This window comes from Psittacula echo (assembly GCF_963264785.1).
Source record: "Psittacula echo genome assembly, chromosome: 7".
NCBI lineage: Eukaryota > Metazoa > Chordata > Aves > Psittaciformes > Psittacidae > Psittacula > Psittacula echo.
The window spans coordinates 23,474,859-23,501,004 of record NC_137740.1 but is presented as its reverse complement, the minus strand read 5'-3'; the positions used below and the strand labels follow the sequence as shown (position 1 = coordinate 23,501,004).

The 26,146-nt window shown below is 43.8% G+C and overlaps 1 protein-coding gene across 1 annotated transcript in view; it reads left to right on the top strand.

The window, feature by feature from the left end:
• Nucleotides 1-7,022: 7,022 nt before the first annotated feature.
• Nucleotides 7,023-26,146, top strand: part of RASAL2 (RAS protein activator like 2) — a gene marked incomplete at both ends in the record, with an annotated part of 181,649 nt that continues 162,525 nt past the window's right edge. The window contains one exon of the mRNA XM_080623042.1: nucleotides 7,023-7,188. Coding sequence (XP_080479168.1) covers nucleotides 7,023-7,188 — 166 coding nt within the window. The remainder of the gene's footprint in view (nucleotides 7,189-26,146) is intronic.

The window sequence follows — 26,146 nt, the reverse complement described above, 5'->3', positions numbered from 1 at the left end:
AGCAAAGAATTTCAGCACCTACAGCTAACTGAGAGGAAGCTCTACCTTCTTTAACAAGGGCTCTGTAACAACCTGTGAGTGAGTGCCTTTCATCAGACTTCAGATACCACAGCAAGGCCACATCCAGCCATCCCTCAAGCTTTCATATCCCAGAGCCCAAAGAAAAGGTATCCAAAATCAGAACTTCATATTCCAGCACCAACTTTATTTCATTTCCCTCCTTCCCTAATCCCATAAGAGTGGGGAAAAAAGATCGGTGCTGTGCATTTCTTCACATTTGCTTTTCATAAAGGGGATGGGGTGAAGACAGATTTCACCATTAGAGCATCCCATTGGCAGGATAAGATGCTGTTATCTCAGGCTGCTCCCTTAGTCTCCTTTGTGTAGTTTTGCTTAGGGAGAGAGAACTTTTCTCAGCATTTAGAGAGAAATTGGCCAGTTTGGTGCATTTCTGACACATTTTGCAAAGGTACCTGATGCGCTGCAAAGGGACTGACTTAAATGAGGTGGGAAAAAATATTTCCCAAACAGAAGAGTCCTGGAGTGAAGAGCTCACAAGGACTCAAATGGTCATTCCTCCACCCGCAGGTGTCCACAGAATCACCATGGTTTATATTTGGACCATGTTCTCCCAAGACTGAGTCATATTTCCTTCCTCAAGAGTTGCTCCTAAAGGGCTGGTTTTTGAGAAGGGTGCACATTTCTGCCTAGTTCGTGCTATAGGCAGGAGTGGCCCTTTCTGTTGCATTCAGGTGGACTTAGATTACCAAGCTCTTATGAAAATTAGACCTGACCTGAGTAAACAAATATTGATCTACCCAACCTCAGGTTACTGCTGAGAACAGTATTTTGAAGTAGTATATTGAAGGGCCAGGATCCCACCAGATGATACAAACACAGGGGGAAATTGAATCCTGCTCTAGGGAGTTTACAGCCTCAGTACAATCAATAGTAGCATCTGAAAACACAGGTTTCATTTGGGTTACAAAAATCTGTGTATTTGTGCGGATCCTCCTTTCATAGCTATGTATTGGAGAATAATTAATAAACAGCCTAGATCTCCCGAATTGAGGAGAGTCAGTGATGCTAAGATAGCTGTGTTTTGGGGGCACACAGGGCTAGAAATGGATCAGGATGGGAGGACAGGAACAGTCAGTTTGAGGGGAAAGCAGGGCAGTGGAGTAGACTTTCTCAAGATGATTAGTGCTGACCAAAAGCTATCATCATTCAGGAGATGAGTGTTCATTTTGTACGGCAACTTGTGCTGCCGAATGTGCAATCTGGTAATTTTCCAGGTACTCAGCCGTTTGACTTGAGGGGGTTTTGAACATACTGAATGAGATGTGATGTCTTGTGAGCGCTGGAGTGGAGGCTGCAGAGCGGATTTTTCCCACCGTGGTGAATTAAGTAGGACATGCCACCTTCCCAAGCAGAGTTTCTGACCCTCCCCTGTCTCTGCAGGGTCACATTTTATCTGTTAACACCTTGTAGAGAAAAGCCAGGGCAAGCTTGTCTCTTCTTGATGGTCTGAGTTTTCTTCTGAAATCACAACGTGTGCTTCAGAGGAAAAGTCACACTATTGAGGTTGGCTTATTCAGACCAATGAGGTTGGCTAACTGCAGGCCTGACCCCCAAACAGCAAAATCTCCGGTATTACTGAGCAAATTGCCATTATTTTTGCAGCTGGATGGGTTTTCCCCACTTTCTTTCCACCAGGATGGAAGAAAGAAAGTGGGGAAAACCCTGTCCATCAAGGCACATTGTCACCAGCCCAGGAGACAGCGAGTGCCAAGTGTTGAGAGGACAAGTTCTCACATGTCCACATTGTTAGGACCAGTTTCTGTTTCACGTTGCAACAGGCTGGCCTCGACCTGACGCCTGCCCCAACAAAGCGGGATACGGCAGCTTGAAAGAGGCTGTCGAGTCAAGAACAGCTGAGAGCTACAATGATCCTGGCTTGTGTATAAATAGAGACAGAGCTGTTATCCTGATGAAATGAGACCAGATGTTTCTCCGAAATCCCTCTTTGCTAGTGAAAATTATAGTTTAGTTACAACAGGGATAAGCAGGCATCAAAATATTTTAGATCTACTAATGTTAGGAAGTCAAAGGAAACACCAGAGGATCAATACACATTGCTGGGGCAGGAGTGCTGGGGTAGCCACCCTGTGATGCTGCAGGGGTGGATTTAGTAGTCAGAGTGAGTGCAAGCCAGAGGAGCCCCTTGCTGCCTTTGTTCTGTTGGTCTGCTTCCTATCTCAGCATTAACATCCCAAGTTTAAAGCCCATGCTGCGACCGCTTTTGTGAGGTAGAAATTCAGTGTCAGCATATGTATCCTGGAGGCAGTTGGCATGAGATGAAGGAGGGATGGCGGCAGCAGCTAAACTGGGCCTTGGCTCTTTAATATTAAACTTTCCCCAGCGCTGGGCTTTTTTTAATCAGTCTGCGCATTATCTGCCATCCCTGTTCAAAGAGGGTTTTAGCGCTTAATCCCAGGGGTAGGGAAAGCGGAAGAGTCTCTCTGAAGGTTTCAGGGCTCAATCTGGCCTCAATTATACCAGCCTAAATCAGCAAAGAGTGGCCACAATGGACTTTGCTGGGACTATGTTAGCAGTCAGTCACGTATCTTGCCAGGAGACACCTCTGGTCCATAAGGCTCCATCCATAGGGAGTTACTAGGAGGATATAAGCACTGCCAGGCTGGCTCAGAATAGATGTTCACCTTGAGCAATAACCAGGGCCTGGCTGTGGCCAGCTGCAGATGCTTAGGAAGGGATATCGGAAGAGGGAGAGTATAAAGTGATCCTTCCTCCAGCATACCCTCCCAGCTTCCGGTAATCAGTAGTTGAGAGACTTCCTGAGCTGGAGGTTGCACGAATTTGTGTAATCTTTTTTTTAAATTCATTTATACTTTTGGCCTCCGTGATATCCTGTGACAATAAGTTCCACAATGTAATTATGTGTTGTGTGAAAAAGTACTTCCTTCTGTCTGCTTTAGCGTGGCTCCCGAACATTTCTCTCCATGCTCCTTCGCTCTCATGTTGTGAGGAATAGGGGAAAAATCATTCCAGGTCCATACCAGACCTCTCTGACCTCTTCAGACTTCTTGTCTTCACTTGTTCCAAGGTTTTGTTCTTCCAAACTGGAGTCTCTTCATTTTTCTAGTCTTTCCTCCTCATATTTGGTGGGTTTCTATCCCACCATTTCCACTGTCCTTACCACTCTCCTCCATGTATCTTCTCATTTTATTATCACCTTTTTTTGAATTAAGATCACTGAAGTGAGAGTTGGTCACTCCTGAAGGCACAAATTCATTCTTCTGAAAGAAGGTCAGCTAAAAAGCTTTAATTTCTCAAGTCAGACTGACGTGGTTCAATGTCTTCTACAACACAGAATCTTTGGCTTAATGGAAATACACATGCAGCTCTCTTCAAACACTTTGATTTAACCTATTCTGAGTAAGCCTCTAGCCCTAATTTAACTAGAGCCTGTGGGTTAACATGACAGGCACAAGTAGATCAACTAATGGGCCTGTTTTACATGAAGGGAATTTCATGTATGTACTTATATTACTGCTCATTTATGCTTGCACAAATCCTCTGTGCTCTACTTGTGGAGAAGACCCCCAGCCAGAACAACTGAGCTGATGAGGAAGAAATCCTGGAGTCTGATTTCCAGGACATCTTTAATTGCAAAATATGTCTATTTTTGCTACTGTCATGCCTGCAAAACCAGCCTTCCTATTTCTGTCATCCCTGCTCTTTATTATTGTTTATATTGCTCAAAACCCCATGAATAAAGGCTGAATAGCTTTTGTTTTCTGCTACCATGTGAATTTCGGAAACTTCACTATCCAGTCATTCCAGACCTTGCTGTTAGTATGGCTTGATCATACTTGCAGATACAACCGGTCCTCACTTGATGGGAACCAGTTGCTAATATCTTGAGCTGCTCCTGTGTAGTTGTCATCCCAGGATTGTGCGGCAGCTTTTTAAAACTCCTCTATTCCGCTTTTGGCAGTAGCTTAGCAGCCACATCCTTCCCTTGCAACATGCCAGCTCCTCTTCTCTTTCTCAAAGCAGTGTCATCCCCCTCTCCCTCCTGCAGCTGCTTGTGAAAGCTCCCTGCAGCTGCAGCAGGTAAAGACCCCAGACGACTGAGCAGGATGGAAAAGTCTCTGCAAAGCTGACACCGGGCAGGGTAGGAGGGGAAAACCTTAAAGAGTTTGTTTGGGTTGTGGCCACTAAATGATAAATTTAGAGAATATGTGCGTTGTTATGTTACGAGCAGCAGTGGGAATGAGAGACAATGTAGGAGGGAAAAAATTGGTTTTCCTACTGCTTTATGGTATTATTATGTGAATTTATGCAGATGTCTGCTCTGGAGAAGTAGCCTGCATGCCCTCAGCTCCCAGTTCTTTGGAAACCATGATGCAGAGCGTGTTCTAAGGTGGGAAAGAGTCAGAAGTTGTTACTGGGTGCCCTGGCTGTGCTGCTTCTGTGCAGAACTGTGCAGAATTGCCCTCTGCCTGTCACAGTGGTGGAGAGACGAATCCTTGCCAGTTGTCATCCTGGTTTAACTCTTCTTGGTTATCGGGGTAACTAAAAAATCCTGTTTCCCACAGAATCAAGGGTGATACAGCATCAAGCTCACAGGTTCTCTCTTTCCTCCAGTCCTGTGTCTCAGCTCCTGCAACCTCAGGAAACGTTGAAGTTGCTGGTCTGTTCAAACAGAGGGATAAAGGTTGAAGAGCTAATAAAATCCCTGCAGGAATAATAAAAACTGGCAGCTAGGTAAAGTAGGGAGATCCCACAAGCATCTTTGCTGACGGTGTCCACCCTCTGCTAGATAGCAGGCAATCTATGCTGAGGCAGGAATCTGTAGGAAACTGGGCTACACCGGTTCTGCAAATCATGAACCAACCAAAGGTTTTGAAGAAGGATGTTTCTTTGTTTTCAAACTCAGCTTGGAAATCACAGCAGGGTGCATATTCACACTATACAATGGAAAAACTGCAGCTAACTCATCCCATTTCAGAAAACAGGGTTCTAAACTGAGTAGAGAATGACCCAATTGTAGGGCAAGATTCAGGTCAAGCTCTCAGCCAAGCATGAGACAGAAACACACAGGAAGTGAGGTTTCATCAGTTAATCATAGGGCTGGCAGGACTTTTTTCCTCCATTGAAATAGTTGATGTATTTTCCATCACGAATGCAACCATACCAATACAAAGGTTCTCCACTCTACTTGAATCAGGAAGGCATCATCCACTGATACTTTGCAAGGCCTCAGGTCCCACAAGGAACTTTCGGGAACTCTTAAGACAAATCCTCAGGGTTGGGCAGCTGATTGCAACCTGTCAAACTGCAGAGCTTAGAGTATGGCCCTTTCAGAGGGAAGTTACCGCTCTTCAACGAGCTGCAATAACGCACTGTGTGAACCCTCTTATTCTGCTGGAGTGCAAAACAGAACAAGGTGACATACAGCATGGTTAGGAAGGGGAGAACTGTATCAAAGCAACTTTATGGCAGTGTAACTGCTGTAGGGCTGGGCTAATTCAACTGCTATTTCAATAAAGAAAAAACTGTTAGTGCCTTTGTACTGATGCAGAAGTTGTGTACAGAGACACAGCCTGCGTTAATGGAGATAATCACTGAATCTACACGCTTGGATGATTTTATCCTGTTCATATCGATCATGGACAGGCACGAACTCAGAGCAAGACATTACAGGGAAGCAACCCTAAGCAACCTGAACCCCTTCACTCAGCCTCCCTTAAATTTCAAGTTATAACACCATGATTTAAGAGACACTGGGATGCACGCTATGTTCACAGACATTTTATTCTGGGTTGGTAAAGAACATGTACCTTGAGCATTAGGAACTTCACCAAAGGAAAAAGAAAAAAAAAAAGCTAAAACCTGGTACTCAGGCAGCTCGGTAAATAAGCATTCAGAACACACCACCTGCAAATCGCCTGGCTGAAATGAACTTAACCAGTTGTCCTTCTTCCTCTGCAGCAAACCTCCTCCTTCCCTACCTGAAAGAGGCAAACCGTGTAAGCACATGAAAGATTTAGCAGTCTCGATTAGGCATGCTCTGAAGTGCAATGTGAACGCTAACAAAAGAGAAACCCCATCTCTTACTGCTTTTTGAGACTAAACCCATCCACTTTCCTGCGATGCTGTCAGCCAGCCGGAGAAAGGGCTGCTGTGAGACGCGTGTGGCTGTTCCCCCCGCGGACCCCGGCGGCCTTATCCCCCGATTTGCACTTCTTTGGGATGTTTCCACCAAGCCACAAACTGCACTCCCAGCCTCCTTTCCCGCCGCCCCTGCCAGGCTGGCTCCCGCCGCGGAGGTGAACCGGAGGGCGGGCACCATGGCTGCAACTGCAGGACCTGCCTGCGCGGAGCCTGAGGGGAAGCCGGGATGAAATCCCCCGGGGGCTGCGGCGGGAAGCCCCTCATCTGAAGTGGTGATTGGCGGGAGTGCGATACGGGGACCGGGAAAGAGCGCTGCCGGCGCCGCATAGGGGTGTGAAGTGGAACGAAGGGGTACGAAACGCTGCTGCCGACCGGTCACCGCCCACCATCTCCCACCTCCCCGCTTCCCCTCCGGGCAGGGGCGGGGAGGGGGGTCCCGGCTCGCTGCCTCAGCGGCCGATTGCTCTGGCCTGGCCGAGCCCTGCCGTCCACCGCCTGCCCCGTCCGCGCGGCCGCTCGGCCCGCCACTGCTCGCGCCTGCTCTCCCGGGGTGCCGACGGCGCTGAGGGCGCGGCGGAGCCGCCGCCGGGAGCTAGAGCTGGCGGGCCGCGGCCACCGCCTCCTCCCGCGTCTGACGCAGGGGGGGTGGGGCCGGGGGGGCGGGGAAGGGAGGGGAGGGGCGGGGAGAGGGAGGGAGGGAGGGAGGGATGGAGCCGCGCCGCGGCGCGCTCTGAGGCGAAGCGGAGCGAGGCGCGGCCGGGGTGCAGCGGAGGGCGGGAGAGCGAGAGACGGCGCCTCCTCGTCCCCCCTCCCTCAGTATGGAGGTGCCCCCCGCAGCGGCGGGCGAGCCGGCGGCCTGGGCGGTGGAGGCGTTCTCGGAGCCGGAGCTGGGTTCGGAGGAGCTGGATGCGGCGGCGGGCGGCGTGCTGGACCGCGTCCTGCTGGAGTCGGTCTGCCAGCAACAGGGATGGGTCCGCGTCTATGGTACGGGGCACCGGGGGGGGCGGGCCCGCGCTCCACGCAGGGCTGGGCGGGGGGGGGGGGGGGGGGGCCGGGCCCGTTGCCGGCTGCGGCGGCAGGTTGGAAGTGGGGAGTGGCGGAAAACTTCCTGGCCCTAACTTCTTTTTGCTTTCCTTTATTCCCTGCTGCCGAAGCTCCCAGTTCCTCGAATCTTCTTTAACACCCCCACACTCCCCCGCCCTTCTCCCGGCCACAGGAACCCCGCATTCAGCCGCTCCCCGCGCCTTACCGTGGGCCGCCCCAGCCCTGCTGAGGTGTAGGGTGCTCCGCTTTGAGGCTGCCCGAGCCCGCACCCGCGGGGGATGCCGCGGTGTCACAAGCGGGGAGCCGCGTCCCAACCTTTTGTGTCGCCGGGAGTCAAGTACAGGATGCGAGTGCACGCTTGCCGCCTGCCAGCCCCGGCTCTGATTAGTATTAATGAGGTCCTAAAGGCCTGGGAGGTGCTGCTACAGCGAGTCCCGTCGCCCCAGACTTACTGGTGTGTGTTAAATTGGCACCTTTATTATTTATAAAACCGATGTTAAAATCTTTCGCAGTCTGGCCAGTGTACAGGACCCGATGTTGTTTCCCCTTCTTTCTAACACTCCCTGGTATGTAACCTTTTAAAATTAGTTTGATTTATGTGACCAGGCCTCTGTTTTGTTTAGGCTCTCAACTGAATTGCAGTCAGGCTTAATCTCTCGATCAGCACCTAAATAGTGGAAATTCTGTTTTATCTTTTCCTTGTCTTTTCCTCTTGTTTGTCTTGGTAATCTGACAATAATTACTCCCATCGTTCAGAGTGAGGATCATTGCAGACAGTATCTTGTTTTCCCTTCTGTAACAAATTTAATGGTCCATCCTCCAAAAGGCAGCGGTTGTGGTGTTTGCACGTGCAGTTACTATGTTACTATTGTCTAATACTGTGGACAACCTGTGAAAACCCATTTTCTTTTATTGGTGCTTTTTTACATCAGATCCTGTCATGCTGCTGGTTCTCCCTGTCGCCTTCCTTCCCTGCCCTGAACCCCAAAGAGGTTCGCCAGGTTTCCCCTGACCTGTAAAACTAGAAGCAAATGTGCTCTGTTACCCGTAGCACTGATCTGTTACTGGCTGGAGTATTCCTGAAACAGAAAGGTGGCATAAATAAGTTATCTACAGGAACTCTGCTGGATTTCTTGGCTGAAGGCGGTTAATTATTGTGAGTACCACCAGTGCTAGCCTTTGCACATATCAAATGAGGAAGATCAGGCTGCAGGTTTTCTGGAGAGCAGAGTCTGTTCAAAGACCTTTGTGTTTATTTTGGAAGCTTGAAAAGCTGGTGCCCTGGGACGAGGTTGTCTGTCTACTTTCTGCCTAGTGCATCAATGAGCAAAGTTGTACTTAACACAATCAATTGTAACAGAAGTTTGGGATTTTTAGTACTTTCTGCCATCTCTAGCTTGCCTGCTTCTTGCGTGGCTTGCTTATGTTACTCTCAGCCTAATGCTGCTATAAAATGCAACCTTCTAAAAAAAAAAAAATGTATCTCTGCTGTTGTCAAGGGGAGCTCCAAAGAGAGCAGATTGCCTCCAAAATGTTTGTTTGTTTAGAATACTTTCCAAAGGTAAAATGAGAATGTACTTAAGAAGAGGATGTCTGGCACCAGCCTATCTGATTGTTACCCAAGGATGTATCTTGTATGAGTGGAAGCAGGAATGTGGTTTCAAAATAAGCCACAGTGAAAAACATTGCTTGCTGATAAAGTCATGTGTTGTGATGTGTTTGTAGCCTGATGCTAACGTGTAGATAAAGGAAAAAAATTCCCTGTGACAGAACAGCTAGCTCACAGGCTATAAAAATCAGCATAGACTTCAAGCAAGTAAAAATACATCTCATAGCCCAAGGACAATAACTAATTATTCCTAGTCTGTGTTTAAAAACAAATCATTATCTCTCTCCCTCAGAAAGAATCTGATGTCTTCTCTCCGTCCCAATGAAACTGCAATTGGATTAGCTAGTATTTGTTTATTTCCTCCTGATTATTAGCCTTTTTTTCTTCCATGAACACATCTGGAGAAGTTTGAGGACAGTGAATCAAGCTGAATCTGTGCCATGTTTGTGCACAACTAAATATGGGTTACAAACCTATGAGTGACAAGTGTTATTTATAGGATTAAAAGTAAAGCCTTGCACAGTTGTTTGAGGAACCACAGCAGCCTGGTGAAAGAAAACAGGAGCAGAAAGCTTAGCGTTATTGTCTGTATTGTCTGATAAACAATGAGTACACTAACAGTAATTATTTCACCATGAATGGTGGGGGGAGGGAAGGAATATCTAGCACATGAGAAGTGGAGAAGCGTTTTCTAGCAGGGTAAGAAATGCAGCTTTTGATGTCATGGAGTTTCTTTTCCACCTGTCCTTATGAACATAGACCACTGTGCTGGGGAGTTGTTCCAGATGAAAGATGACTGAAAAGTGTCTTGAGTACTGGAAACTTATTTTAAAGAAAAGAAATTCAGCAGCTGCTAGAAGATGACTGTTCGTTACTGTGCATCTCTGTTCTGCAATGGTGTGCTGTCCACTTTGTCTCTATCCAAGGACGTAATTACTGGCATGAGGGAGCTGGTCTGTCTGTAGAGCCTGTAAAACTATGTCTGCAAGCACAGAGAAAAGAATTTAGTAGTGAAGTACCATCATTACTGGTCTACGTGGCTTGCCAGCAGTATGACAGTGATGTGAATACAGTAGGACTTTACAATGTCTGGGATGTGATTTCAGTGTGACACTGAGGTCTTGTCTGACTTCACTATGAGATCTAAATCATAGTCTGGCTATTTTTGCATTTCCTGCGTTAGCTGCAGTAGTTCAAATGTAGATTTTTCATTCTGGTTTGTCAGCTTCTGGTTGAGTGAATTAGCAAGGATGTTATCAAACCATGGAAATACAATTTCCTTACTGAAGGACAAAGTTTGTAGCACAAGTGTTTTCCTCTAACCTGATGTTTGAATAGTGAACGGGAACAGCAAATTTGCTTGTTGGAACAATAGGTTTAATTGCTTGTGAAACACAAATCATGTGAGTGTTGTTAGGTGATATTTCCAGGAACTGGTTTTGACACACAACTAATGTTTCTGTGAAATGTGTATCAACATGTGTTCTGGATAATGGTTTCCTTTCAGACTTGTGTATGTGTAATGGGTAGGAGGGAAGAGGTGTCTTGCCTGGATTAAGGCTATAATTTTTTTATCTTCTGTATGAGAGATAACTGACGTTTGAAAGCATCCACCAGTGTTTCAAGGTCTCTTTCTCTGCTCTTTGAAACAGATTTTGGGAGGAGGCGGCAGTGGAATAACTGAATTTATAGAATTCTCAGTGCTAAGTGTGAAAATGGAGCAATTATATTGCCTGGTGTAGCTGACTGAACATCCATGGATTTTGTAGCAGTGAATTGCAAAGCTAGCATCGCAGCATTGGTGTTAAATGTTGCATGTGATGGGGTTAGAATCGAATTTTGCCTGACTTACAGTGTGTGTCTAAACAGGTTGTAAACTTCTGTTAAGTGGTTGTCAAATTAATTTCTAATGTGCTTGCTTTAGGCTCACTGCTGATGCTCATGCGCTATTTCAAAACTGGAGTTGCTGAAGTATGTAAAAATAGCAGGGGGAAGAGTCTGTTCTTGAATGTTCATCCTGCAAATAGACATTGCTGCTCTGGGGCCTTATCTGGACTAGGAAATGTCTTTCTCTTTTAGCAGTGGTGCTAAAAGATGATAGTAGCTGTACAAACTGGTGTGCAGATCAGACACGGACATTTCCATCGCCTTCTCCTCTAATCCTGCGGCAGGTCTGGAGGCATTCCTCACTGCCAAAATAAGCCTCCTCACCCCCATCCTCCTGGCAGAGAGAAGGCTCTTCAAATACAGGCTTGAATGGCTCCATGCTTTTTCATGGAAATTGATCTACAGACAGAGCTTCGCTGGCTCTGACTCTAGAAAAAGCCCTAGATCCTGTGTAACCAGACAGAAATGGCTCTTGGCTGCCTTAAACCTGAGTTTCAGGCTTTTAAGTATTGGCCCTCAGAAAACAGACTCATGCTCAGGACTGAAGCCATGGTAATGTACAGTGTCACATGAAGATTAAAAAATAGCTGTGGCTCAAGCACTGAAAAGAAGCATTTCCTAATCATATGGAATTCAGTTCAAAAGCCTAATTTCTGTGAATTATCCATTCCAGCAATCCATTGTCTACCTTGCTCAGCTCTTCTATCAATGACTCCAACTCTGTTCTTGGGGTTTTCTGGCGCTTTACAGCCTGCCTTGCTACGTTTTTGTAAGTAGCTTGATACCTAGTGATTTTGGTTGGTTTATGGTGGGGTGTTTTTTGTTGTTTGTTGTGTTTTTTGGTTTGGTTGGTTTTTTTTTTCCTTATCTGGTTCAACTGCTTTCAGTTGTACCTAAACATGCAAGAATTATCCATTTCCAAAGCATCTCGCCTTGGATGAGCACCAGCAGTCATTGGTAACACCTTGTCATTGTCTTCAAATCCTCTCCTTTCAGCCATGCTCATGCTGCTGGCCAGCTCTTTCCGAGGTGTCCATGCGAGGATGGTGAGTGTGAGCCACGACCCTCCCTGGGGGGCAGTGTCACTTCCCCGAGGCCCAGCCCGCCCTCCCGGCCTCCACCCGAGCCGGTGGACATCCCACCAGGTGGCGGCATCTTCATTGCGGTGGTGCAGGAGCTGCTGAGGCCACCCGAGACTGCCCGAACCAGGCTGGGGGATATTGGATAGCGTCCACCCCACTTAGGAACATTATCGCCCATCTCCAGAAACGGAATTAAAAAGTAATCTGGAGGCTTTATAAGAAGGGTTAGGTAGCAAGAGTGTATTTAATGTAAAAACTGAAAAAACTCTCATAACGTATTGAAGTGGTAGGACAATCTGATAGTTGAGAGGCAGCTGTTATGACAGTAGAGGGTTTTCTTCTCATTGAGATGTATGCAGATAGTGTAGCTGGGCAGGGTTTTGTATACTGCTGCGTTGATGAATGTGTACAGAGCCGTGATTCCTCGTAGGAGATCGTTTGCTGTTATGAAGAGCTAACTTAACAGAAGATAAGCTGAAGATGTGGATGAGAGCCTTGGAAAGCTGAGAGGGAGCTGAAGAGCTGCACAGCCTGTCTGTGCAGACATACTTGTGTTGGCAAGTAGAGGTCAGTGTTCATGAGCATTTCTTTGCTTTCTGATCAATAGGCTTATTTTTAACTCGCCTAGAAAGTTGGTGCAAAAGCAGGCTTGGAAGATGAAACTTGTTGGGCCAGGAAATGTCATTTCCTGTGTATTTGGACAATGCCTCCTATAGTGATATCCGACCTTATCATGGCCTTCAGGTACCGCTGCAGCATAAGGTACAAATGTTAAATAATGAAGGCATAAAGCTTTTTTCATTTTGTTGAGATGATAAATAAAGATTTCCAGTTGGTGCCCCATTGTAAAAGAAAAAGCTTAATAAAAAATAAGGTTCTAAGTCACTGCATTTATTACAGATTAAAAATGAGCAACTGTGCTGTGGATGGAGATACTGCTTCCCTTGATATTCCAGGGAGTATCAAAAGATATGACTGAAGTGCTCTTACAGGTGATCTGCTCGTACCTGCTGTATGACAGCTCCTCTGATGGCTCTTCTTGAAAGCAGGGAATTGTTACAAGTGTGAATTACGGCTCCTCTGCGCTACTGTGGCTGTTGAATCTCTGCTAGCTTTCTTGTGTATTTGCAATAGTGATTTGGAGTGCAGCTGTTTTCTTCTTGGTTGCTTTTCTCCCAAATTTTACTGCAAAATTACCCCTTTGACATTAAAACTGCTTGCCCTTCCTCTTTTTAAGGAACATTGATGTTAATTTATACATAAATCGTTTATGTAAAACTTTTTTAGAGTTTTTAGCTAGGCTTTTTCAGCTAGCTGTGTTGTTGCAAATGTTGCCTAGGTTACTACTTTATTAAGTCACTTAAATATTTGGAGGCATCAACAATACTGGAGTGTGTTCGGGAAAATGAGGATGACATTATTTTAAAATACCAATTTCCTGACTCCTGTATTTCAGTCACACGATTTGTCTATGGCTGAGCATTTTCATGTGGTGCTGTTTCTTATTTTTAAACAATAGGAGAAAAAGGGAAGATAAGAGGAGCATAACTGTGACCCATTGACTTACCATGAGATCATGGGTTCCTTTCAACTGATATTTATAGATTTTTATAAAAAATAGCTGATATTTCAGCATTTTCTGGCAAAAATGCCTTTTTAGCCTCAAGGGCATAGAGTTAAGCTCTCATCTGAATTCTTTCAAAATCCCCTATAGAGTCACATAGTAATCATGGAAATACAATTTGTATCTGCAAGGAAAGTAACCAAGTGAAAAAAAAAAAATGACTGCATTTTGGTTTGTAAAGTTCTAACGAAGTCCTTTGTGTGTTCTGACGCGCATGCGCACATGCACGCCACAACTCCCCACCACTCTCCACCTGGATCTCCGAAAGCCTTTATAAAAGTGATCAGGAGGGAATAACATGTGTTAATTCTCTTCAATGGGGTTTCAAAAGGTCACAAAACTGTAGAAAGGCTCTTCTCCAAGAATCAGGATTATTTTTAATTATAAAACAAGTTGGAGTAGTGTGAGTAATGAGCTCTTGGAGGTGAAGGGGGTCTTTGCACTTAAGTAAATGTGAAACCAAGTCCTGGATTCAGATCCTGTATTTTATATGTCTCTCTCTATATATATCCCGTATCCTGGGCTGCATCAAAAGGAGTGTGACCAGCAGGTCAAAGGAGGTGATCCTGCCCCTCTACTCTGCTCTTGGGAGACCTCACTTGGAGTATTGTGTACAGTTTTGGTGTCCTCAACATAAAAGGGACATGGAACTGTTGGAACAAGTCCAGAGGAGGGCCATGAGGATGATCAGGGGACTGGAGCACCTCCCGTATGAAGATAGGCTAAGAAAGTTGTGGCTGTTCAGCCTGGAGGAGAGAAGGCTGCGTGGAGACCTCATAGCAGCCTTCCAGTATCTGAAGGGGGCCTACAAGGATGCTGGGGATGGACTATTCATCAGGGACTGTAGTGACAGGACAAGGGGTAATGGGTTCAAACTTAAACAGGGAAAGTTTAGATTGGATATAAGGAAGAAATTCTTTACTGTGAGGGTAGTGAGGCACTGGAATGGGTTGCCCAGGGAGGTTGTGAACGCTCCATCCTTGGTGATGTTCAAGGCCAGGTTGGATGAGGCCTTGAGTGGAACGGTTTAGTGTGGGGTGTCCCTGCCCATGGCAGGGGGATTGGAACTGGATGATCTTAAGGTCCTTTCCAACCCTAACTATTCTATGATTCTATATATACACTTTTTTTTTTTTTTTTCTGGGAGTACCCTCTTTGAAAAAATAGCTCTTATATTGCAAGCACTGGCAGGCACTTAGTTAAACACATTAATTCTGCAAACTGTGGGAAAACGACACCCGTTTCAGCAGATGTGCAATGCTTCTGGTGTAGATTTGCATAAGAATATGCTTCTCTGTTAGTTGTTGGCTTGATTAAAACTTGCAGGCACCTTTTCGCTTCCTGTAGCGCTAGGTCTGCATTCTTGGACTTTAGTGGCTTAATTGAAAATACTCAGCTTCTCGTGTGTTAAGATAATTTTATTTACTCAATATTGCACTGTGGATGTGCTTGGTGTTTTACAGACAGGCTGCTTTGCTTGCCTTTTGGAATCTGTAGTGTAGACCAGAGAAGAAAGGAAATAACAAAGATGAAAAATGGTAAATGTATTTAGAAATGGATGGAGGATTACAAGGTAGAGTATCAGGAGATGAGACAGGATTGTGTGTATTCAGTCCTTGCTTCCAAGGATGTGTGGGAGTGGAAGTCAGTGCTGTGGTGAGAGGAAGAGAAGTGTTTAGGAACCTGTGACTAAAAACAATCACCCATCTTTCAGACTTAATCCCTCCCAGTGTTAGGCCTTCATGTAACAGTCCAAAACAGTCATAGACTCATAGAATAGTTAGGGTTGGAAAGGACCTTAAGATCATCCAGTTCCAATCCCCCTGCCATGGGCAGGGACACCCCACACTAAACCATGCCACCCAAGGCCTCATCCAACCTGGCCTTGAACACCGCCAAGGATGGAGCGTTCACAACCTCCCTGGGCAACCCATTCCAGTGCCTCACCACCCTCTCAGTAAAGAATTTCTTCCTTATATCCAATCTAAACTTCCCCTGTTTAAGTTTGAACCCATTACCCCTTGTCCTGTCACTACAGTCCCTGATGAGTAGTTCCTCCCCAGCATCCTTGTAGGCCCCCTTCAGATACTGGAAGGCTGCTATGAGGTCTCCACGCAGCCTTCTCTTCTCCAGGCTGAACAGCCCCAACTTTCTCAGCCTATCTTCATACAGGAGGTGCTCCAGTCCCCTGATCATCCTCATGACCCTCCTCTGGACTTGTTCCAACAGTTCCATGTCCTTTTTATGTTGAGGACACCAGAACTGTACACAATACTCCAAGTGAGGTCTCCCAAGCGCAGACTAGAGGGGCAGGATCACCTCCTTTGACCTGCTGAATCTCTTCACATTGGTCCCTTTCCTAATCTGTGGAAAAAAGCAGAGAAAATTCTTTCAGATAGGCCATAGGTACTGTAGCATTAATTCTGAGAGAGCTTTCTGTACTCTAGTAGCAGGGAATTAAAGCAGGGTACTAGGAGGCAGGATATTGGAAAAGAGGATGAGAACTTGGAATTTGACGTGTTTTCTGACAAGGAGAGAGAAACTAACTAGGAAACAACATTTTGTGTAGATTTTATTCACATGTGACACATATATGCCCACCGCAATGATCCAGGCCTTCGGGAGAAGACATTTTGTTCAGGAGTGGTTTTAGGGGTTTTTTTGGCATGAAGGGATGAAAGACAATATAGCAGTATTCTAGACAAAGCTTAATGCTTGAGGAATGCAGGTCTGGAGATGTGCTGCCCCTTTTCTCCTGCTAGCAATGGTTTTGTGTAGGCCTGGTAGCCAGCAGAGCACTTTTGGGTTGGCCAGCACTGGAGAGAGCATTATCTTGCCAGATGAGAAGTTTGCGCTGCCTGCATGCAGCACCTCTAGGTTTGTCATTTTATCAGTTGCAAGGTATTTAGTGGTGTGGAAATGAGAAAGGAAGGGAGGAAATGTTCTTGGTAGGGAGCAGGGGTGTGCGGGGCTATGAGCAGTGAGCCAGCTTGCACCTCTGACAGCTTCAAGCTCTCTTGTGAGAGGACCAATGTTCCACAGCTCTAGAATAGCAGTGTTTGTGTTTAGGCTGAATAAGTTGGAAAGCCTAGATATTTGTCGTATTGATTTTTTTGGATATCCTTTACAGAAGAACTTGAAGTGACTATGTGGAATATAGCAGTGTAACTGCATTTTTCTCCTTAGGAAACACATCCCCTTTTGCCAGTCAGGGTTTGGGGTAAATACAGATGAGATTGGTACTTCTGGAGGGACTTCTTTTCCATGGCCTTCCATACTCTTCTATGGCAGATAGAGTTAAAAGCCTGCTTGCTTTCTTCAGTTTCTTATTACTTGAGTCACTGTATTGGCTTGAGATAAGAAGAGGTAATTCACACCCTCATTTAGCTGACTCTTTAGTGCACTGATACCGGTCTTAACAAGATAGGGTACAGATGCTGTGCTAGTCAGCACAATGTGTAGTATGGGGGTTTGAGGAAAATGTGTGGAAAGCAGCTGTGGCTGGGAGGGCGGAATCCAGTCCTCAGTCGTCATTAGGGAATGAAATGATCACTTTGCTTCTGTTTTACATACCATTTTGACATGACAAATGGTGACTGTTTTGCGGTCCATTGAGGTAAAAGAAGGATTGGTTTCACTTACTTGCACCATTGATTGCCTTACTCTGGGAGTGCATCCAAAGCATTAACTGTTTTATTTGAAAGTGCTGCTGTGAGCTGGGAAGGTGAAGAAACAAGGCACAAGTAGGTCAGATAACTTGCCCAAGGATATACAAGAAACTTGGCAACGGAACTCAGATCTCCTGAGACATCTGCTATGCTTCGCTTGCATACTTTGAGTTGCACTGCTTCACGTTTGGGATACCTTTAAGCCCGCTACTTTACTTGGATCCTCTTGTGACTATTAATAATCCTCTCAAATACCCTATTAGCTGTCAGATCTGTAGGTCAGTGGGGCAAGATGCTTTCAGAGGGGAACTGTCATTAAGGTGGTTATGTCCTTACTCACTCCCACTCCCCAAAGAAAAACCCCAAAAACCAAAGGTAAAATTTTGTTGGCCTTCAAAGTGGTATAAACTTGTCTCATTACAGTGATAGTGGGCTGGACTGCTAGTATGAAGGGGTTTGGATAGCTGGCACCAGTTGACATCTCTGAATTTGTGGACAGTGCCAGGTGTTTGGCTATATCGTTATTTCAAAGTAGATAACTCTTCACTGTAGACTGGAGGAGGAAAATATAACCCAGATTGAGAGTGGAAAACCACAGAGCAGTGATTAAACCACATGAATCTCTAACATCCTTTCCATGGCATTTGACACCCTGTGCCACTGTGTAACATGGTTTTGTTGGCTTTGCCAGCAGTTGACTGATCTGTAGCAGTTTTCCATATTAGTTAGTACTTTATCTTAATGTGCAGGCATACAGTGCGTTCCAGGCACTAGGAAAGAAGAAGAGACAAAAAGCTTCCTGAGAAGATGTTTATTTACATTATGAGGTTATACCTCAGGCTGTACAGACAAGCTGCTGCTTTTGCTGCATTTCCTAGCTTGAGTACACTGGAACATGTACATCATGCACCAAAAGCATAGTGTGCTCATCCTTGCTAGGAAATCATTAGACTTCCTCTTCAAATAAATCTGAGCACTTGCTGTTTTGAGGTATGCTTTTGTAATTATTTTCCTTTTTTTTTTTTTGTTTTGCTCAGGATGATGGGTAGTTGCTAGATCTCCTGGAAAATAAGATAACAGGAAAAAGAGAAATAGCGAGCTATGGCAAAAGGAGATGGTGTGTAAAATAATAATAAAAAAAAAATCAACATTTATTTAAACCTGATTGAAGAAGATTTATCTTCTAGATAGTATAGGCTTATGGGATCTCTTTCTCTCTTGCTCCTTGACAGCACTTGCTTGGGATGTCAGTAAAGTGTGGGGTGATTGATTATACTGTTGAATGAATTTCATGGGGTTCTTCCTTAACTCCTTCCATTAGCTAAGGCCTTGCCCACTGAAGTTTTCAAGCTAAACTTGAAGGTAATGAGTTTTATGTCCCATATAGAAAGGTAGCAAAGAAGTTTTATGGTCTTGCCATAAATATTTATGTCAGTTTTCTTTCATGTGCCCTTGGCTGGTGAATCCTCTGCTTAAAGAAGCCCCTGCAGTTCTTCACATCAAGAGCTGTAAGTCGTGGCAGAGCAGTGTGAACTGAAGCCATTTCAAACTCAACTATCCTCATTTTGATGCTAATGTCTGAATTTATAACCATTAAATCATTATAACCATTAAATCAAATTAAGGAAGAAAGAAGCTTTTTATTGTCAGCCTAGACAAGTTTTATAGACGGAAGTTAAGCATTTTCCACTCTGAGGTTTTGGTTTTTTTTTTTTGGGCGGGGGGTAGGGGGATGGGGAACGGACTTGCTAATAGGAAAGTCAGGAATGTTAAGTAAACAGCCTCTGTTCACCAAAATGATGAATATATAGGAGAAAGGATGGATACTAAGAAGGAAACAAATATTTTTCATTCCAACCCAGTGCTGTAAAGGGAGACTTTGCATGCTGTAAAAATGAAAATATGTCTGAAGCTTTGGTGGAAAAATAAATAGAGAGGAATGCAGTAATAACAGTTAAATTGCTAAATTGTGTGAAAAAGCATTAATCTTCTCTATACTGGCACAACTTGCTTTCTGATATTTCTTTGTCAGAATGCATTGCTTTTTCTGTGTAAAAAATAGGAAAGGATGAAAATAGGAAACTCTGAAAATGAAGTGTGGCTTTCAATGATAAATATATGTTTTGTGCAAGAGCAACATTCACCTGAAGCCTTGTGTCTCAAAGTTATCTGGATCCTGAATTCACTGGGATGTTAGGCCAGTTATCTCAAATTGTACATTCTGGTGATTTGGGTTTAATAGCTTATTGCACTTTTTACCAGGTGCTTGGGAGGAGAAGGCAGGCAGTCATGCATAATTTTTACGTATAGGAGCCAGTAAGCAACTGAATTATCCATGAACAACTAGAAGGAGGTTATCTCGTTAGTCTTATATTCTAATTTGAACATTTTTTAATAATATGTATTATAAGCCCTGTCTATATAAAGAATTTGAAGTGCAATAGCTGTTGCTATCAGGAGACAGTAACTGTTTTCCTTGTAATGGTCTCACTTTCTTCTTGGAATGGGTTTGAAACCAGATCAGCCTAGGACACAGCAAGCACTTTATTGGGAGTTAAGGTAGTTTCCCATATGAGTGGGTAGGTGTTCCTATAAACAGGTGCCAAGAATTAAATTGACCTACTTCTTCCCTGCTGAGAAACTGCTTGTTGTGGGTTACATTAGCTTTGATGTTTCTCTAACCTTTAAGGAGAAAAGGTGAGTGGACTGATGGATTCTAGTTTTCTGTGTTTTCAGGCTGACAACCTTGGATAGCTGGCTCTGCAGGATTAGTAGAGGTATCCACTGCTGTCCAGGTCATGAGACCTCTTGATGACATATCTGTGTAGTTGTAGAACATAACCACTGCATCTCTTTACAGATCAACCTGTACGTAGGTGGCTGTAAGGTAACTTTGAGATGAATCTTAAAAACTGTGGTGAGACGGTGATGTTGATATCCAAAAACGTGTATCTTTGCTGTCAAGATTGCTGTTTTTGTTGATGGAGTTTAGAAGGGTTATCATAAGTTCAGGCTAAAAAAAAAATGCAATTATGTTTAAAACTTCGTAAGAGACTTACAAAGGAAAAGCTGTAGTATATCACTTACTGTGGACTTGTATTTCATCCATGTAATGGCTTACTAGTTGAAATGTTCTAGCTGTGCTTTTGATGTCCATTTATAATAACCATTCAATTCTATAGCTGACAAAGTATCCCTCCGAAGTTTGTTTTCAGACTTTATTGATGTGGCTTCTTGGTGACCTACTTTCACCACTTTAAGGTTGCTTTTTCATTCCCTTCCAAAAGGAAGTGCCTTCCATGAGAAATGTTGGAAGCTCACTGGCCAGTTTCTAATACTGGTAGGTGGAAACTTGGACCTGACTGAGTGGCCTTCCACTTACTCCCAGGGTAGATGACGCCACTGATTCTGAGGTACTTTCATTACTAAACTCTGTTGCTAATAATTTTGAGACCCTGGAGGTGGGTGTTTGGAGAATAAGGGAAGGAAATGCCTGTATTTCCTTGGAGCTCTCATTACTCATGTCTGAATTGATTGGCCCTGTGACTCTAAGGGCATTGTGTTGGCCTCTTGTCCTTGCAAGGGGCCAGCCATAAATCATGTGCTTATTACTTAAGCGCTTGCACAGCTGGAGGAAGGAGCATCCCAGTTCTTACTCTTTTACTCATTCTGGGGTATTCTTCCTTTGCATTGCTCTTTCTGGTTTTTGGGTTTGTTCTTTTTTTCTGTAATTTCCACTGGAGGTGATTCAGTTCAAGGCTTAGCTGTATCTTTCTTCAATCAGTGGTGCTTTTGCTTTTTATCTGGGGCATGAGGTATGTGCTTACTTATTTGCAGGGCTACTTTAAAAACCGGTTAATGTGATGCAGATGTGCAGTTTTCAGCAGATACATATCATTTAGCTAAGTTTTATGGAGGGATTAATACCTCAAGGTATTACATATCGCTGGAAAAAATAGTTCGCTTCTGTAATTTCACAAAGTGAGCGTAGCTCACCATTTGTAGTCATCATCTCATAAGACTTGCTGCTTTCCCCCCCTGCACCATTTCACTCGGGTGTCATTTTGGTGTAGGCACTGGTTACCCGAAAGAAAAAATCCACAGCAGTCATTTTCCTGGAACCTTGATGGCTTTTTGGTTTCCAGCAAAAAGTAGCCAAATCAATTTTTTCTTTGGTGTGTGTTATAAAAGGAGCATGCAGTCAATTGTAACTGTGGTTATTGCTTGGAACAGCAAAGAAAACCATGAGGGAAATAGTCTTTGTGTGTGTAAATGTCAATGGAATTTCAACAAAGGTGACGCCCAGCTCCCATTATGATCTGGAAATGAATTTGTCTTCTGTCCACTGGTGTTGGGTATGCAGTGTCCCTAACCTTCTTAGGAAAACCTTTAGCAGAAAATGAATGAACACTTTAAGCTAGCAAGAAATGTTCACCAGTGATGCACTTGAGGAGAAAGTTCTTGTAGTCACCTGTTGCAAGTAGGAATCCTCACTTCCCTTCCTTGTTGCCTTGTATCATGTTTAAGTGGACATGGGCATGTGTGTTGGTATGAATGTGAGGTGGAGGTGTGCTGGAAGAGTCTGAGGGGCTAAAAATACAGCTAGAAGTAGCTGCATTTGTGTCACCTCAAAAGGCAAACATAGGGCACTGGACTGAGTATTACCAGGGCTCTGAGGTTAAATTAACTGCATGTGATTGGTGAGAAAATGAAGAATTCGGCAAATGGTGTGAATGCCAGCTGCAGTTTGGTGGCAAGCTGTGCTACCCAGTAGATTGCTGGATAGGCCAGCTATTTCTCCACATTCCTTGCCAGCAGGATGTTGGCTGAAAGGGCGGTGGTGCTGTTTCTGTTGGAAGCAAGCTCAGTACAAAGGCCATGTGAGTCCAGAGGCATGGCATGTAAAAGCTTTTAGTGGTTTGAAGTTTTTTAGGATCTTTTTTCTGTGGTTGCAATACCCAGTAGGGCAGGTGGCACCCATGAGGGAAAGCTACTAAGGCTCATACTTTGTTTTTTAACCCTACCTTTCATCAGCAGATAGGAAACAATGAATGCAAATCTATTCCACAACACGTGCAGATACATTTTGTTGCTCGAAAGCTGAGCAGGAGCTCTGATGAATTATTAGCATCCAATTCCAGAGCTCTGACAATCTGCAGTCTCCTTAATATTCTGTCGAGCTATCATGGGTATTATTCATCTGCATTTTTTTCCCTTTTGTATTCTTGAAACCCATATTGCAATCTGAATGCTGCTGGTTTAGGACTGAAAGAGATACTGGCTGGCTGTATGGTTTGTTCAATTTTCCTTTGACAACAGATTTTTCTCCTCTTCCCCCATACAAATTTAGACTAAATTAGAAGCAACTTTGAAAATTGAAGAGTTATCTCCTGTTCTGTTTGTAATTGTGTCCCTCTCATATTAAGAATAGCAAGGCACATGAGTTATTCATGCCAGGAAGGAAGTCTCAATAAACTTTGTTTAAGAAATCACAGCAGTTCCGGGGGAAAAAACCTTTTTGCCTTGTAAGACTTGGAGCATCTCTGCTTCTGATTCTCTGGCAAGGGTGTTATTCCAGTGATAGCTGATCTTTGGAAATAACTGCAGATTAATTTACATCTATCATTTAAAATGTAGTTTACTTACCCAGACAGCAATTAGATTGAAGTTAATGGTAATGTAGAACAGCCGGATCTAGAGTAGCTCTTCAGCCTAAGGGCTGACCATTTTTACCATCCAGCTGTTTTCCAAATGATTTATTTCATTTTCCCACTTGGTTTCTTTGTCTTACCCCTCAGTTTCGGTCTTGCTGCTCCTGGTACAGTGTGGGAAGAACAGCTGCACTTAGTAGCTCCAATAAATGACTTTATTAGAATTAGAATTGTGTCTGCATTACACTAATACCAAATGTCTCAGTTCATGTTATAGCCTCTAAAACAGATTGTCCCCTGGCTGCTTATGGTGGCAAAAGTGCTGACTCAGACCCTGGATAAATGGGGATACGCTGAACTCTGTGCTGCTGCTGGGTGATATCTTCAGGATTTGTCAGGGGACAGAAATGTCTTTCCCCACTTCTTGTATGTTGAGCATAATACTCAGGTGGAAGGATATGCTTTCAAACAGTTTAGGAATAAGATGAACTACCTTTCTGTCAAAATGATGTAAAAATGTCCTTATGCTGTGTTTCTGGCTTGAGGATTTAACATGGAAACTTAGAGGAATGGTACAAATGTTATCTTAGGATGCAGCAAAACCAATGCTAATCCTCCATCTCAAACCTGCAAGCTCTTTGGCTTTCCTTGCTGAGAGTGTAAAAATAAAATGCAAAACCCTTATGCTTTTCAGGTTTCTCAATGAAGAACAGGCTTGTGAGTAGGGAATTGCCTTTTAGTTGTGGCGAAGAAGCTTGTGTTTTGTATGATGAGGTGGAAAACAACTTATTATTGCTTCTCCTAATTCTTTGAGCTTTGTAAAAACCAGAGTATGTACCAGATGCCATAGTGTTGTGTGCAGTCCCAGGGAAGCCATACCTGCAGAGTCCTGGGGATGAAGCAGAGCAAGAAGCCTTGGAGGTCAAAGTCAACTCCAGGATACACCTTGGTACTCCAAACTCAATATGAAAGGCCTGGAGGCGGAGGTGGTGCTTCACAGTGCTTGGAGAGGCCTTGCCAATAGGCTCACTGGCTTGGCAGGAGGATTCAATTTTAAACACTGCCTCTGGGCTTCACTTTGAGGCTTCTCATCTTTTCATATCTGGCAGTTTAATGTGAGCTGCTGTTTGCATTTGCCTGGTCTTTGGATCAAGAGCAATGGAAGCTCACTGCAGAGCTCTGGGGAATCGCTGCTGAAGGAGCACTGTGCCCAAGTGTTACTTCTGAGGTAGTAGGAAAAACCATTTCTCCTGCATTTTCTAGTTTCTTATATGTTTTGTATGTAGCTAGTTGTTTTTAGAGATTAATCTTTGTCTGTGATACACCTGCTATAGACTTCTAAGCACTATTTCCTCTGTTTCAGAAGTACAGCCCAAACAGCATATTAACAACATTCTAATTTATTTTTTGAAGGAAGGACTGAAAAGTGAGCAATTTATGTTAGATTTCTCGTCAACCTTTTTTAAGATCAGTACTTAGTCTTTCACTGCAACATTTCCACCTTTATTGTAAGTGGATGTTTTTGTGGCTGGTAGGCACAAAGTATGTCCTCCCATTCACATACATCTTTGCTGTTGCTTTTTTCCCCACTCTTCCAGTATCAGTTGTTTCTTTTGTGAAGCTTGTAGAAGCAAATAGAGTTGGTAGAAGAAATGGGGTTTAATTTAATCTTCCCTAAAGTGTGCCTCTGTCTTGGAGAAAAGAGAAGTTGGTGTTTGTAAGCAAGGGAATGTGTGTTGGTTTTTTTTAAGCTGGAATTCTGCGGGTGAAGTGCTAGAGTAAAACCTAACAGCAGAAAGAAAAATACCAAGAAAGCTGGGGAAATGGGCAGCACCCTAAAAATCTGAACTCTTCCTAATCCCTCACATATTCTGTTGTGTTAATGCACTCTCAGGACTTCATGGGCAGCCTGCAAGCAGAGACCAAAATGCTTCAAGGGGGATTTGACAAATCCACCTGTCAGTGTCACCAGACAACTGATTTATCATCTTTGACAAGTAGAAAATTGCTTTGACTTGTCTGCAGGACAAGTAAAATTTAGTAATAGTGATGGGATATTTTAAAAATTGTCATGATCATGTAAATCCTGTTATCTCTGTAACCCAACACCAGCGAGTCCTGAACTGTAAAATGACATTAACTATATTGAGAGGAAAAAAAAACCAGTCTCGTATTAGCAGATAACTGGACATTTTTCCCCCTCAGTTCATTTTTAAATCCTGTTGCCTTTCAAAGGCTGACACTTCTGTCTCTTAGCCCTGTTTCTCCATAGCACTAGAATATTGAAGATGTCTTCTAAAGACAAAAAATAGCATGTAGCTACATCACATCATAAAATGCAAAGGAAGAAAGTGTGCTTAATCTGACAAAGCATCAGTGTTTAGGATATAAGCTCATTATAAGGCTTGTGTAGTGGGAGCTGATTTTTTTCCAAATTAATTTCTATGTTATTACCATAATAAACATTTTAATAATATCCTGTCCTTCCCTCATATCCTCAGCAGCTGAATATTTCAGTAAGTTATCTGGTCTTTCATAGCAGCCTTTATCCCTATCATCCATGCATGATCTGTTTACAAGAATCCTTATAAGTATTTTCAGTTTAATTTACTGTTCCAGGTTATGCTGCTTCAGGAGTTTCTCTCAGTGCAATTATGCTCACATTTAGGATGCGTCCAGGCAATACTTGTGGAATATTGATACTTTTGTCCTTCTAATTATTTTAATTTGGTAGTAAATGCAAAGAAGTCGCATATGACTCTATTTAAATCTTTGAAGTGTCTAGAATATACCTTTCTGTAGCTAGCATCCAACATCAGAAAACAAGGCTTGCACTGTAGTGTTTTGTTTGGTGTGTTCATTATTTGCTTACAATAATAAGTAAAGCCTCGTGTTTTGCTGACTGCTGTAACTGAAAGGTTGGGGGGAACCTAGACAGTAGAACATTTTTAAACTCCAGAGGTTGGTAGCTATTAGGGATCTGTGCAGATCCCAGAACTACTTCCAGCTTCTTAGAAGCCAGTGAAGTTTCAGGTTGTTGCACCACTTCAGCGTAGTCTTGCAGCTCAACATTTTGCTTTTCTTCACTTGCAATTTGTGAGCAACTTCCTGGAAATGTCAAAAAAATATTGTACTGATCTAGGCATGGTTGCAACATACGTCCACTGGAATCATTCATTTGCATCCCAAACCTTAGTGGCTCAGTTTTCCAGAGCGATCTTATGTTCAGTACATTAACCACAATTACCCTATCTCTTTGAACACTCCTGCTTACTGAGGTTTTTTCCTATCAGTAGTTTTGAATATGTGTCCTCTTGCTTTGAGTGTCTTTTGCGTGTCTCATGCTCTACCAAGCTAGTTGTCAGCAAGTGGAAGAG